At 41.1% G+C, this 16365-nt stretch overlaps 1 protein-coding gene across 11 annotated transcripts in view; it reads right to left on the reverse strand.

Annotated features, from left to right (window-relative positions):
* Positions 1–357: 357 nt before the first annotated feature.
* Positions 358–16365, reverse strand: part of KIAA0753 (KIAA0753 ortholog) — a 63697-nt gene continuing 47689 nt past the window's right edge. For 9 of the 11 annotated variants that reach the window (XM_008010046.3, XM_037987380.2, XM_008010043.3 and 6 more), the window contains 3 exons: positions 12510–12630; positions 11781–12005; positions 358–1909 (listed from right to left, as the gene is read on the reverse strand). In XM_008010046.3, coding sequence (XP_008008237.2) covers positions 1792–1909; positions 11781–12005; positions 12510–12630 — 464 coding nt within the window. In that variant the 3' untranslated portion in view covers positions 358–1791. Of the gene's footprint in view, positions 1910–11780; positions 12006–12509; positions 12631–14172; positions 14341–16365 lie in introns of those variants that run through there. The other 2 variants (XR_005236734.2, XR_005236735.2) reach the window with 2 other exon arrangements.

Consider the following 16365-nt stretch of genomic DNA (forward strand, 5'->3'; position numbering starts at 1 on the left):
CAAGGAAGATAAGGAAAGGTGCTCAGGTGAACTTAAAGTTTGTTTGGTCAAATTATCTCCTGTGCCTCGCTTTATTCATCTATACGATGGGAACAATGATGCTGTCCACCTCACAGAGATGAGGTGAGGATGAAGTAAGTTACTACATGGTGGGCCTGGTGAGCAATGCTCTAGCAGGTGCCCAATAAATGTTAGCTTTTATTGTCATTTGTTTTTTTTCTCGGTGGGAAGGGGTGGCAAATAATCCACTATACTCATATCACATATAAAAGTATTCTCAATGGTTTCTGTAAATCACATTTCACTTTGCCTGTGGGAAAAAAGGGAGATGTAAATTATTTCAAATAGACAGGCACATACTTTAAAATATTGGGTTTATTTTTAAAAATCAGCACAGTACAAACTGCCACACAAATTACTTTATACTAGCAATGACAGGTGCTCCTATTAATTCAAGTGTACACATTTAACTCCCCAGTTGAAAGACCTTGTAATTTACCTTGAAGCTCTTTACATTCTGAAGTTATATAAAATTAAGCAGGAAAACATTAACATTAAATGAAAATCAATTTTGCACAAATAAGTGTGATCGAGCAGCTTAAATCACCTGAAATTCTCGTACTTCAGAGAAAAATCCCAGATGACAGCACTGGACGGGTTATAAAGAGTTCCCTTATTCCCTGGGGGCGTCTCAGGCATTCTTTCTGCACGGTTCCTTCACTGAGCCTCAGGCTAGGAATTGAGAGGAAGTCTTCCCAGGCAGTGGCCTGATTCTTATGCACATTCTGTTTCTTTTTCTGAATGCAGAGTTTCTGAAAACACAGGCTTTTCTCTTGGAAAACATGATCTGTAAGATGTTGGAGGACCAGGCCATGATGGTTCTTAAGTTTCTTCCTTTCTCTGGGGAGACGCAGAGGTCTTCGCGCCATCCGTCTGTTCTCTACTCCCACTCGGAGTTCCTTTGTGGTATGAAATAGAGACACTTCTGACCTCATCGGAGACACAGCGGGCTCTGTACCTTCAGCCAGGCACAGAGAAGGCCTGGGCCTCTCCTGATTCGTCAAACTTCCTCTGAATCCAGAGAAAGTTTTTTATACCAGATTGTGTCAAACACAGCAATAAAATATGCTGAGGAACTAAAAATGTGAAAATCACCTAGGAATGGAACATTGAAGAAATGTGTGTTTATTATTGTGCACTGACAACCGGGGGTGGGCGTGGGAGGGCTCCTGTTTGTAATAAGCTGCAGCAGAGCAGAGGTTTGGCAGCATAGCCAAACTGTGCTCTCCCTGAGTCTGTAGCCTAGTAGGGCCAGAGGTCCTGACAGGAAATCGCCAAAGATGCAAAACAGGGGCCCGGCGATGGGACCAGCTAGTAGCTGCACTTGTGTTGGCATCAATGCCACCAAGGGTTCAACAGCAACCTGAATCCGTGTGTGAAATATACGTATCGATTATCTTTCAAAACATTTTCATCACCAAACTGAGCCAGAGGAATGAACATCATATTTCAATAGGAAAAGTACACATTCTGAAAATATTGCCATCATCAAGTCGTGTTTCCTGGGCACCGGTAAGTGTAATACATTGCATCATACATTTCTAGAACCATTGCCATAACAAAAGAAAATGCAAAGTGAGGATGACCTCCCTGGCACTGCCTTCCTTTCCGTGGGCAGCACCTTCTGGGCCTGGATGCACAGCTGAGGATGAAAATTTCCTGTGGGCCAAAACAAAGGGTAGTGCCATCCCTTCTCCAGTGTGAGACAAAGGGCCTCGCCTTGGAGAGCCTTTATGTAGCAGCCTCTAAGAATTCTGAGGTGAACACAGCTTCTGCATAATCTTCACACATATCCTGAAGTTCAGCAGCCACGGCACCCAGAGCTTCATCTACCAGCTCTTCTGAAAAGCTGGAAGACAAACAACACAACCAAAGGTATGCACAACGCCAGGCGCAGTGGCTCACGCCTGTTATCCCAGCACTTTGGGAGGCCGAGGCGGGTGGATCACCTGAGGTCAGGAGTTTGAGACCAGCCTGGCCAACATGGTGAAACCCTGTCTCTACTAAAAATACATAAAATTAGCCAGGCGTGGTGGCGTGCACACCTGTAAACCCAGTTACTCAGGAGGCTGAGGCAGAAGAATCACTTGAACCTGGCAAGTGGAGGTTACAGTGAGCAGAGATCACGCCACTGCACTCCAGCCTGGACAACAGAGCAAGATTCCATCTCAAAATATATACAATAAAATAAAATACAGTAAAGGCATATACATCCATGGATGGGAGTCATTCTTTTACTCAGCTGTGGAAATTAACAAGTCAATTCTGAAATCTAAATGGAAATTCAGAAGGCCAAGAACAGCAAGATTTTTTTTTTTGAGATGGAGTCTCGCTCTGTCGCCCAGGCTGGAGTGCAGTGGCTCGACGTGGGCTCACTGCAACCTCCGCCTCCCAGGTTCACGCCATTCTTCTGCCTCAGCCTCCCAGGTAGCTGGGACTACAGGTGCCTGCCACCACGCCCAGCTAATTTTATTATTTTTAGTAGAGACGGGGTTTCACCATGTTAGCCAGGATGGTCTCGATCTCCTGACCTTGTGATCTGCCCACCTCAGCCTCCCAAAGTGCTGGGATTACAGGCGTGAGCCACCGTGCCCGGCCAAGATACTTTTGAAGAAGGAAAACAAGGTAAGAGGCCCTGCTCTCCTAGACAGAAGGATGCGATGGTGCTTAGATCCCAAAATCCTGCTAGAGGGATGGGCCTAAAACATACACAGGATGGACTTCATCCTCAATGTGTTTGAAACCAGAGGCGACCAGAAACGAACCAGCTGCAACCTAGCCCCACCTCTAACAGCTGCCTGACTGGCCGACGGAGGAAAGGGGTGTGCCTTCTTGTAGGTGACAGGGCAGGACACTAGGGGATTCTGCACGGGTGCTCCTCTATACACACACACACACACACACACACACACACACCCCTTTATTTTCTGAACAGTGCAGGCTTCGTATCTCCCAAGTAGCCCTACAAACAAGGACATTCTCTTAAATAACTATGGTACAATTATAACAATTATAAAATTAACATTGATACGAAACTATTATCTATTCTACAGGCCTATCTATCTACAGGCCTTATTCAGATTTTGCCAACCATTCAAATAATATCCTTCGAAAGAAAATTTTTTCTAGTCCAAGATTCCAGTCCGGGATTCCATGTCGCATTTTGTTGTCATAGCTCTTCAGTCTACGGTAATCTGAAATAGTTCTTCAGTCTTTCTTTGCCTCTCATGACCTTAACATTTTTTAAAGAGTGCCTTTTTTTTGGGTGGGGTGGGGGCGGGGAGAATGTCCCTCAATTTGGGTTTTTTCCTTAAGATCAGATTCAGGCCATACGTTTTTGAAAGGGATGCCCCGGAAGGACAGTGTGTCCTTTCAGTGCACCATGGTATCTATTTGATATCCATTAATGATGACAGTGAATTTTGCATTACTGAGTTATGGTGATGTCTGCCAGGCTTCTCCCTTGTAAAGTTACTGTTTTTCCCTTTGTAATTAATGGTATAGTGGAGGGAGATACTTTGAGACTACGTAAACTCCTGTTTCTCATCAAACTCGCCTAAATCAATTACTACAGGGTTGCTAAACACGGATTTTCTACTTCCATCATTCCTTCTCCATTTAATAGCTGGCATTCTACTGTAATGAAAGCTTTCCCTTCTCCTTTACTTATGTATTCATTCCTATCAGTTTGGCCTTATAGTTTGGTCTTATTTTATTGTATAGTTTGTAATCCATTACTATTATTACTTATTTTGATGCTTGAAAATGTCCTGGATTTGGCCACTAGGCGCTCTTGTGAACTCTTGACATGTCCCCATCCTTTGAGCACTTCCTTTCTAGCACAGTATGTCTGAGGCTTATCTTACATTTTTCCAGCCCCAGTCTTGTAATCAGCCATTCTTCCAAGAAGCCCGGGTACCTCTTCATGGAGAATGGTATTTAGAAACCAAGATGTGGGTACCAGGTGTGCTCATTGCTACTGGCACCTCTGCTTCTGGGCCTTCTCAGCAGACAAACTAAGAAACATCCTGTATCTATTTCTACATCTATAAAAAACCATATATTCATCCCAACCTTCCCCTAGAAACCTTGCTCCCATTATTCACAATGTACTTACTTATTGGACCAATCCTAAAATATAAAGTGGTTTTAGAACTGTTAACCCATGCCACTGTGTAAAAGAAACCTACAAACTAGAATCCAGTTATGTGTTTATAGTTCTTTTTGTCTTTAGCCAGAGGTATAGAGTCAATATACTGTGTTCAAAAGTTATTTAGGCTTCATTCCATTAGTGTGATTATATTATTTATTTGAAATACAGTTAGGTTCATGTTTCTGTTTGTATTCGACTTAAGGCCCCCTTCCCATCCCTGTTGATTAAAGGGGATGTATAAGAAACATTAACATGGTTTCAAAAGTCAGAGTTACACAAAAATGGTAAATGCAGATAAGTTTCACTCCCCATCTCCTATCCCTTCTACCCCATTCCCACCCAGTTGTCTTTGTTTTTTTTGCTAATCCGACAATCCTTTGTCTTTTAATTGGCATGTAAGGTCCTTTTGCCTTTAATGTTATTCTGATATATTTGAATTTATGCTTCTAAAATAATAGGTATTTTCTACATTTGGCTCTTTGTTCTCTCTTCTTTCTTGGTTTCCTTTAGATTTTGTAATTTTTAAACTACATTTGTTCTTCTCTACTGACTTGGACATTACACACACTTTTATGATTCTTTAAGTGGCCACCCTGGATTACAAGTATCTATGACTTGACGTCTAACATTAATTGACATTCTTACCCTTTTTCCCACACAATGCAAGAACCTCAGAATATGAAATTTATCCCCTTCCTTACATTCTTACATGCTATTGTTACTATATATTTTAAATGTGTGAGTACACATACACACGCATCCATAAAACATCAGTATTGTTTCATACAGTCAATATTCACTTTAACTCACCTATTTACCTATTTTTAAAATTCATGCCTTCCTATATTTCTGACCTTCCATCTGTGACTGTTTTCTTTCTGCCCCCAAAATACTCTTTTAGTATTTCCTACAGTGAAGGTCTACTGGTAATTCAGCTTTGTTAGGAAACTCTTTTCTCACCTTGCCTCTTGATGTATCTTTCACTGGGCTTAGAACTCCAGACTGGTGGTTCTTTTCATTTGGAATTTTAAAAGATAAGCCAGGTCTTCCAGTTTCCAGTGTTTTTGCTTATCTTGATTTTTCCTCCTCCAGCTGATTTTAAGATTTTCTCTGTCTGAGATCTTTCAGTAATTATTATGTACGGATTTCTTTTTATTTTTCTTGTTTGGGGTTTTTGGAGCTTCTTAAATCTATGACTTGATGTCTTTTGCTACTCTGGGGAAGTGATGGCCATTATCTCTTGGGATGTTGTTTCTGACTCATTTTCTCTGTCTCCTGTCCTGAGACTCCAACAACACGTTAGACCTTCTTACCTCCTCTATGTCCCTTTCCCTGTCTTCTTCACTTTTCATCTTTTTTTGTGTGTCTCCGGGAATCACTCTGGATATTTTCTTCTGTCCTATGCTCCAGGTCTCTAATTTTTTCTTCTGTTGTGTCTAATTTGCTATTGAGCCCAACCAATGAATTCCTCATTTCAGAAACTTTATCTTTCATTCTAGAATGTCCATTTGGATTTTGTTTAGTTCCTAGTTCTATGCTGAAGTTCTAATTTGTGTCTTTTATTTCTGTGAATGCACTAGGCACAGTTATTTTAATGTCTCTGTCTGATAGCTCTAATATTTGTACCTGCTGCAGGTCTGTTCTTGTTATTGTCTTGTCTTTCTGTTGCCTGGTTATTTTTCACCATATACGAGTATTTGACAATCGTAGAAATAACTTGATTCCTAAGATGATGTTATTTTCCTCCAGAGAAAATTCATGTTTTCTAATGTGTGGTACCTGTGGGGCAGTAACAATCTAGAATCACCTCAATCCAGTCTGAGATAATTTGAAGCTGAGTGGAGTCCCTGAGAAGGCCTATTTATATCCAGGTCACCTGTACTTCCAGAGTGCAATCTTTTGGGGGCCCAATTAAAAGTGAGGAAAGTTCACTAGGACAATTCCCCCACTTTGGCAACCCGTGAATTCCAACGTCTGTCCTCTGATTCCAGCCTCTGTCCTCTGTTCTGAAAAGGCTGTCAGAAGTGCTGCTCATCTCCCTCCAAACTGGCTATCCAGTGCTCAACAAAGGGCTAACCTCCCCAGGGCTCTGTCTTCTCCAGGACCCTGGCCCAGTTATTCTTCATTACCTAGTTAACTTCTTGATGCCTTCAAGAATATAGGTTTTATTTTTAATACAGCTTTTCTATTAAAAGTTATCCTCAGTGGGAGAGGTGGTCCAGATTACCAAGTGCGTCATCACTAGGAGCAGAAGTGATTACCTCGTTTTTATATTTGCTTCACTTTCTATATTCCTATCACTAATTTATACCTAAACTGCGAGAGAAATACAAGGGTACTTCCACTACATTCCAACACATTAGGTAAAGTATCTGTTTTTCTTCTTCCTTTTTAAATCTTTCCCGTTCTGCTTTTCCCCTTGTGGAACCATCCCTGCTGGAGTACTCTGTCCCACTACTCTAATCTGGATTAGTTCTTTTCTATGCTCACTGAAAAATCTTATCCTGGAAAGGCTTTTGCCATTCTTCTGGAAGTTCCACTGTAAAGTCTAAGTTTACTAAAACCCAAGTCTTCCTCTTTCCTAATGCTCATCTTGCATTGGTAATTTAGATCTTTCAGTAGCATGGGAACTAAATTTTTAAACACTTTGCCCACCTGAAAATGTGTTTTTGGTTTTTTTTAGAGATTCAGTCTCCCTCTGTCACTCAGGCTGGAGTGCAGTGGTGCCATCTCAGCTCACTGCAGCCTTGACCTCCTGGGCTCAAGCAATCCTCCCACCTCAGCCTCCTGAGTAACTGGGACTACAGGCATGTAGCATCATGCTCAGCTAATTTTTTATTTTTTGTAGAGATGACGTTTCACTATGTTGCTTGGGCTGGTATCAAACTCCTGGGCTCAAGCAATCCTCCCGCCTAGCCTCTCAAAGTTCTGGGATTAGATGTGAGCCACCATACCCAGCCCTAAAAATGTTTCTGTTCTATCTGCCCTTATCTTTAATTGATAATTTATCTGAGCACATAATTCTAAGTTAAATTTTGGAAGTAGGCTCTAATATCTTCTAGCTTCTGGTGTTGCTACTAAAAACAATAGGCCATTCTCATTTCTGATTATTTGAATGTGTACAGTTTTTACCCTCTGGAATCTTTTGCCATCTTTCTTTTCCTTATATTGAGATGCTCACATTTCCTTTTCATAATGATGTGCTATGGTGTGTTCTGTTCTGTTGTATTCATTTATTCCTTCACTCACTCACAAGAGGACAACTGATGAACCCTTTCAATCTAAAGACAGCCTTCTGGGAAATTTTCTTATAGCATTTCTGTGGTAATTTCCCATTGCTCCTTTTTCCCTTTTCCCACATTCTGGAAGTCCAGTGATTTAGATGTTGAATCTCCTAGAACAGGCTTCTAATTTTAAAAATATTTCTTCTCTACTACCTAGTTTCTTGTCTTTTTATTCTACCACTTGAAACTTTTGACTTTTTTCTTTGGATCCTTCTAGTGAGTTTACTTGAGCCATCATGTTTTTAATTTCTAAGAACTTTCTTTTCATTCCCTGAAAGTTCCTTTTTTATAGTATCCTGTTCTTGTTTCATGATATAACAGTTTCACTTAGCTCTCTGAGAATATTAATTCTAGCCTGTTTTTAATGTTTTATTCTTCTCACTGTATTGTCTGCTTTGCTGCCTCAGAGTGCTTATCTGTTATAATAGCCTACGTATCTTTTATCAAATGTCTGGTCATCTCAGCTGTCTGCTCATTTTCAAGAACAAGAATGTCAAGCAAGCCTCCTATTTCCTGGCTCACCTGTTGATACAGTTTGTATAATTTGTTCCTGCTCAAATCTTATGATGAACTGTAATCCCCAGTGCTGGAGGTGGGGCAAGGTGGGAAGTGTTTGGATCATGGGAGAAGATCCCTCACGGTTTGGTGCTGTCTTCATGATAGTGGGTTCTCATGAGACCTGGTCATTTAAAAGTGTATGGCATTCTCCCCCACCCCTTGCTTGCTCCTTTTGCTATGTGATATGCCTGTTCCCCACTTCGTCTTCTGCCATGACTGTACGTTTCCTGAGGTGTCCCGAGAAGCCAATCATATGCCAACACCATGCTTCCTGTAAAGCCTGCAGAACTGTGAGCTAATGAAACCTCTTCTCATTATAAATTACCCAGTCTCAGGTATTCACAGCAATGCAAGAATAGCCCAATACACCTACATCCATGCATTCACAAGCATCTAATGCTTCTAATTCCTGAGTCTCAACCAATGTTCTTTACAGAAAAACTTGGTTCTTGCCTTCCTCCTCATTAGGCACTTAGCTTTCTCTAGCCTGCTAAGTCAGTCACCATTTGTCTAACTGCTTTATGGCTTCCAAATTCTTATTGGTATTTCTTGTTTGCTGTCATTGATGGTTTCATGTCTTTTATTCATTCTTGTAATGACATATAGTGGGATAGAGATATAGGAAGTAAAGAGAAATACATACATTCATTTGTCCTTTTCAACCAGAATTCACTTGATTGTTTTTCAAGCCAGGAATTCTTAAGAATTTGCTTTTAATAAAAGCACTGTCACCTTAAGCCTTTCCTTCCACATCACTCTTTTATTTGCATTCAGTTTATATCACCTGTTCATGCTAATCGCTGGAAGTGCTTTTCTTCAGGTATAATGAGGAATAAAGACATTAAAAGAAAGGAAAAAACTCAACTTTCTCCTTACCCAAGAGGCTTTAGATGAAGTCAACTGTCTTTGGATGCTTTTTAAAGATCTGATCAACGTAACTCTCATCTTTGGAATATTCAAACCATAAACTAAAAAAGAAGAGATAGAGGCTCACGCCTGTAATCCCAGCACTTTGAGAGGCTGAGGCGGGTGGATCACCTGAGGTCAGGAGTTCGAGACCAGCATGGGCAACATGGTAAAACCCTGTCTTTACTAAAAACACAAAAATTAGCCAGATGTGGTAGCCAGCACCTGTAATCCTAGCTACTCGGGAGGGTGAGGCAGGAGAATTGCTTGAACCCAGGAGGTGGAGGTTGCAGTGAGCCAAGATTGTACCACTGCACTCCAGCCTGGGTGATAGAGTGAGACTCCATCTAAAATAAAATAAAATAAAATAATAAAAAAAGAAGAGATAAAAACCAAACAGAGCTAGACTGTTCACATGCACTGTCACTTGGGGTCAAAGAACAGCAGAGGAAAATACTGTAAAAATCCAGGCATATTTTAATAGCTCTGTCCTCTACATTTTAACCTGTTATTCCTTACAGGCTGAGAGATTTTCCCTACATTTACCTAACAACTGTGAACAAAATGTATCATTTGATCAGGTGGTAAGAACACACCAGGAACAGTCTATCTTCCTTGGCTTTTGGATTTCCCAGTACCCCGGTTAGCCTAAGCAAGTCGGACAGGTTACAAGAAAATGAGTACATATGCTACAGGAGCATGTGTTAACAAAAGGAAGCAAGTCGAGTTTACTTCTTCTCTTCTCCCAGATAATCCTTAAGAATACATGTGAAGACAAATGTGTGTCTCTACCAGAACAAAGCATCTTATATACTTTGAAGGGTACTATGATGTATACCAAAGAGAAGTCTCAGGACTTCAGGGTCAACCTGAGGGCTTAAACACAAGTGATTATCCCTGATCCCACCCAAAATCCCACTGAAATACAAGAAAATAGATACACAAATACATACATCTACAAAAAGAGACACGAGTGGATGTGAAATGTCCAAGACTTTCAGAAGATAAAAGCACACAGAAGAATCATTACTGATTTAGCAGCATAGAGGGAGCTGAAACCTAAGAGTCTGTAAGCGGGGGGTGGGAGGGATGCCAGGCAAAAACAAGCCGGTTTGCCCTATAAAATATCATGAAGGCTCAGGAAGTGAGAGTGCTGAGAATCATGAAGGCAGAGTGCAGTATGGGGTAGAAAATGAGGAGACTGGCTGAAAATTTGCAGAACAAGCAGTTGGACTGACACACTCCACCCCTATTCTGGCAGCTAAGTGACAATCCCTTCTCCACCTCCACAAAAGAAGGAAGGTATATTCTTTGGAAAAAATAAACCAGTAATTTTTAATTCAGCCAAGTCATCAATCAAGTACAAAGGCAGACACTTTCACACTTGTAAGTTTCAAGAAATTTCCTCCAATACACAAAGCAGGATATGCTCCATCAAAATAAGAGAGTAAACCAAGAAAGCAGAAGACAAAGGCATCAGAAAACAGGGCATCTATTACAGGGAGATGTAACCGAACACGAAGGGTGATGAGGAAGGGAAGCCCCAGGATGAAAGCCATCCGGTCGATCTGGAGAGCAGCCGCCCGGACTCGGGTAGGAGGAAAAGGGGTCTCAGGAGAAAAAGTAAGGGTGGGGCCGAGTCACAGAGATTAACTGATACTTTTGATCCAGACAAAAATTATATTATTGAGAGGTTGGCTACTGTGTAGGTAAAGTTAACAAACATATAAAATAACTAGCAAATAAAAAGAAATGTAATCATAGTATACTACTATTCTACTACATAAATGTAATCATAGTATACTACTTAGCTCAGTGATGAAAAATATCTTGCATGTTTGTAACAAGGTGATAACTTGTGAAGAATTTAAATGTGGGCCCTATTTAAAAAGAATAGATTTACACATATCTTTTAATTAAATATTTGTACATAAAAAAAGGGGCTACCCATTCTTCAAAATTTAGTAGCTACAGGATCTTGTTTTGTGACTCCACAAAACTACGTTACCCACATAATGAAAGAAGGAGAAGGGTTAAAGAAAATATTGCAAAATCAGAGGCCTGCTACTGATAAAAGCAAATTTGTCCCCACCAAGAAGATTCCACAGTCATGGCTGTTTCCTGCCCAGGAATATTTTGTGTTCTCTGATGGGACAACATTAGCATTAACAGCAACAGGAAATCAGCTCTGACTGACTCCTGAGTATTGTACTTCTATTGCTGGGGGCTGAATGTCCGTGTTTCCTCCACATTCATATGTTGAAGCCCTAACCCCCAATGTGGTAGTATCTGTGGTGGGGCCTTTGGGAGATAATTAGGTTTAGATGAGGTCATGAGGGTGGAGGTCCCTCAATGGGATCAGTGCCCTTCTGAGAAGAAGAGACCAGAGTTCCCTTTCTCTGTCACGTGAGGACACGGCAAGAAGACGGCCATCTGCAAGCCAGGAAGAGGGCCCTCAACAGACACTCGATCTGCCAGCACCTTGCTCTTAGACACCCCAGCCTCCAGGACTGTGAGAAATACGTTCTTGTTTAAGTCACGCAGTCGATGGTATTCTGTGATGACAGCCCGGGCTGACTGGGACCCTCTGCCTAGGAAAAGAAGGCTGCAGAGCGCCCCTGTGGATGGCACCACCCATGCTGTTTTATGGCTCCCTGTGTCTGAAAATAGAAAGCCTGTCTCCTAGCCCAAGAACAACCACTGCAACTCCAGGGCCCCAAAGCATGGAATAAGACCTTGGCTAACCCTTTCTCCAGCTTTTTCTAAGTCAACAATTTCGCACTTGGTTCCTAAACAGAAGACCGTAACATTTTACTGACCTTTCAGCTATCAGCCACGGGTTGAAGGAGCCTACAGCCTCATGAGATACGATCCGAAGGTACTGCTCAAAACGACTGCAGTAGTCGCCGATGCTGTGCCGCATACCGGGTGGGACAAAGAGGGGAGCTCGACCTTCTTTCTGTTGAGAATCTTCTGCAAGGGAGAGAAGGGGGGCCTCTCTTTTCTCTGATCCCTCCTCTGTTCCCACACTTTCATCCAGGGAACTGAGAACAAATAAAAGTGATGAAAGCATTCAAGATCATCTGTAAGCAAGGCTAAACTGTTAATTTACCCTCATGGTTTGATAGCCAAAGGCTCATCTTGATTTCTCTTTCTCACAATGAACAAAACTCAACATCCTAACACCATATATTGCTCCCCCTTTTCAAGGAACCAACCCTCAACACAGTGGGAATACCCATCCCTTTGACAACAGCATTCTTAAAGCAAATCATGCAGTGAAGATCGCTACAACCTACATGTACTGATGTGATGCTTTCCACATTAAAAAGCAGCTAAATGTTACTGAACATGGAAAAGCTCCTTAAGATGCAACACATTCAATGCCCATCTTGTAAATATGCTATTTACTCAGCCACCCTGGAGTCTGGCAAGATCTTGCTCAAAGGAAGAATTTCTCTCTGTCTTATGGGAACTGCAGGAATTCAAAATCTAGTAACATCAAAGGGGACCAACTAGAATGAAATCAAAAGTGTCTCTGCACTTACTTGCCATTACAGGGCCTTTCTAACATGATGTTCACGGCTGGATCCTTGCGATCCACTGTCTTCGTGATTCTGATTAGATGAGGAGACAGGGGCTTTCCACATATTGCTGAGATTTTTTGGTCTAGAAAAGGAGGGTCATAAAATCACTGCATATAAAGAACAGTTGGTGTCCACTTCAGAGCTGTCCTAGTGGCCAAGAACCTGAGAGCAAGTTACATGGACATCTCTTAGGCATGATAGGGTTGGCTAGCAGGGCCATGGGAAAACACCCATTTTAAATGCAAAGGTGAATTTCTATGTTACAAAGAAACCAATGCGGAATCAGTGTTAAGAAATAATGAACTTGCTCTGAGGAAAGTTTCTTAAGGAGGTCTATGAAAAGCCCCAGGCTACATGGCTTCCATTAGGACCCAGCCACCCACTCAAGGAGTCTTAAGCAATTGGGTTTTTTAACCTTTAAATGCTTTGATTACTGAAGAAGAAGAAAAAAAACCCCACTCACACCTGAACACTTAATTAGTGGATTTAATTTGTCTCCGGGCAATGCTGAAAAAATCTGCATGATGATAGTCAAAACATTAATTTATTAACTATAACTTGCAGGCTTGACAGCTCTTCTGAGTTTCAGATTATTTATAATTTTAAATGTATTTCAAGTGTAGGAAGAAAATTTGTCCTTCTCTGAAGTAGGGAGCATCTATATGTCAAGCGACTTGGGTCACATTTACATGCTTATGATTTCTTGCTGTCAGAGAGAAGTATGACATAAGTCAGCTTTTGTAAAACTATTACTGAGAGTGCAATCCAATTTTCAATTGTTCTCAGAGGGGATAAGAGACATAGATACTGCACAATGCAAAGATCACTTTAAATTGGGTTTTGTGATGAAGTTAAACAAACAGAACAACCAGAAACGAGACTTACAACAATTCCATGATTCCAGAATGTGTCCAAAACCTCATTTCAGTTCTTAGTGTCCTAGAGAGCTCCTTTTAAATGCATACCTAGACTCTGGGCAGAGTCACAGATAGTGACTAATAATTTAAATCATCCTTGAAAACAGAGAACACTAAGTTCTCTGTAAGACTGTCTTCTACATGATGCAACCTAACTTTGTGGCCAGTGGCCAAACCATCAGGGAAACGAATTGCCCTCCAACACTTTCCTTTCCTCTGCTTCCACACAGAAAGACGCTAAAATGCCCAGGGCTGACTCAACAATGATGAAAGGGGCCCTCGGGCCAGTCCCGTTCTAGGCATGGCGAGGAACACACAATGACAACCTCTCTGCTTTCAAAGAATCTGTGGCTTAGTTGAGAGAGACCAGACACCTTCACAAATACCTTGAACACATGGTAGGACATGCCAGAAAGTGCTATGGGCGTTCACGGGCCAGGAAGGGAGCTAAGTTCCAGTGCAGAGATGCCAGGGAAAGCACAGGCCGAGCAGGATCACTGAGCCCGGCCTTGAAGAATGGCTTGACTACTATATGAGGATGAAAATGGAGGCTGGAGGAGGATTGAGGGGAAGAGAGAACAACAGGAGCAAAGCACAGAGCACGTGAAAACAGAGAGCACACAAAAGGTAGCACGTTAGTATTTTGTTTAGATGGCTCATCTTTTGGTCAGAATTTGAGAGGGAGAGTACTTTTTCTAACACAATACCTCAAAGTCCTATTTGACATGACGACATGTGACACAGGCTGCTGTGGTAAACCTTCCATCCCCCATTTCCTTTTGTCTTCATGAGGGTAGTACTCAGGGCGCTTACATTCCTTACAGGTAATGTTTAACCACACTTTACTCTCCTCCTTTTCTTGAGTAAGGTAGTAACTGATAAGCACAAGTCAAACAGAATTTGAGTAACATTTCCCAGCCAAAGTGGTGACAGTAACCGAGCCATTGCAGCCCAAATACATATGTATACATTTTGAAAAGTGGAGGAGGAAAGCAAAAGTCTTTTCAGTAAGTGGAACTAGAACACATGGAGATCCATCAGGAAAAAATAAAATGAACCCTAACCTCTACCTCAAATCATAGGCAAACTTTTATGCAAGATCAATCATAGACCTACACATAAAACTAAAACCATAAAGCCTCTAGAAGAAAACAAGAGACTAAGGTTTCTTAGGTCTTAGAAAGCAAAAACCACTCAAGAAAGAATTGATAAGTTAGACTTCATCAAAATTAAAAACGTCTGTTCATAATAAAACATTTTGGAAATAAGCAGCTGAGCCCACTTTTTTTCCATGGGAAAAAAATTTTTTTGTAAAACCACTATCTAAGTAGACTGGTGGCTGCCAGGGTGGGAAAAAGAAGAATGGGGAGTGATGAAAATGTTCTAGAATTAGTTGCACAACTATGCAAATATACTAAAAATGAAAGAATTGTACAGTTTAAAAAGGTGAGATTTAAGTATGTAAATTATCTCCTCAAAATTATTTTAGAGAAACAACAAACAAAAACATGTATCTGGAAAGAGATACCCAGAATACATAAAGAAGTTCTATGACTCAAAAAGACAAGCAACCCAAAAAAAAAAGTGACAAAAGATTCTGGATGCTTCACAAGGGAAGATATACAAATGCCTAATCATCACCTGAAAGGGTCCAGGTGGGAGGGCTCATGCCTGTAATCCCAGCACTTTGAGAAGCTGGGCACAGTGGCTTACACTTGGAATCCCAGCACTTTGGGAGGCCGAGGTGGGTGGGTCACCTGAAGGCAACATGGTAAAACCCTGGCCAACAGGCAAAACCCTGTCTCTACTGACGATAAAAAAATTAGCTGGGCGTGGTGGCGCACACCAGTAGTCCCAGCTACTTGGGAGGCTGATGCAACAAGAATCGCTTGAACTCAGGAGGTGGAGGTTGTGGTGAGCTGAGATTGTACCACTGCACTCCAGCCTGGGGAACAGAGTGAAACTGTGTCTCAAAAAAGAAAACAATCACTTGAAAAGGTTCTAAATATCATTATTCACCTTCACCAGGATGGCTACCACGAAAAAGACTGATGACACCAAATGTTGGCAAGGATGTAGGAAACTGGAACAAGGCTGCTTTGGTAAAGATTTGTCAATTTTTTATAAAGTTAAACACAAACTAATTTTATGATCTGGCAAGTTTGCTATTAGGTATTTATCCAAGAGAAAAACTTAAGATATACACACAGATTATACACATGAATACACTCATAGCAGATTTATTCCTAATAGCCCAAAATTTAGGAGCTGAAAGAAACAAGGAATAGATCCTTCCCTGGAGCCTCCAGAATGAACTTGCCAACACCCTTATTCCAATCCCTTAGGACTCACTTCAGATTCTGACCCCCCAGCACTATAGGAGAATCAATTTGTGCTTTAAGCCACCAAATAGGTAGCTTAAACTTGTTACAAACTTAAATTTGTTAATAACAGCAACAGGAAATAAGCAACACAGATTTAATATATTTATGACATAAATATATTTATAAAACACTATGGTGAATAAAAGAAGTCTAGGCAAAAGGGTACACATCGTATGACTGCATTTATATGAAACTCTAGACAATCAAAGCTAACTCAGAAAGCACAGTGGTTGCCTACGTGGCGGGGCATGAGGGAACTTTCTGAGGTGATATGTTCCGTATCTTGATAGGGGTTTGCATAACAGACATGTTATCCAGTTGTCAAAAACCACCAAATAGCACAGTTAGGATCTGTGCATTTTATCATCTGTAAATTTTATCTTGAAAAAAAGAGCCATAAGTAAATATTAAACTCTAGTTGATAATAAGCACACTTTAGGGGTAAAGTGTGCTACTATCTGCAACTTTGAAATGCAAAGATGAACTGATGGATGGATAGAGGGATAAACAGATATG

The sequence above is a fragment of the Chlorocebus sabaeus genome, chromosome 16 (genome assembly GCF_047675955.1).
Source record: "Chlorocebus sabaeus isolate Y175 chromosome 16, mChlSab1.0.hap1, whole genome shotgun sequence".
NCBI classification, from domain to species: Eukaryota; Metazoa; Chordata; class Mammalia; order Primates; family Cercopithecidae; genus Chlorocebus; species Chlorocebus sabaeus.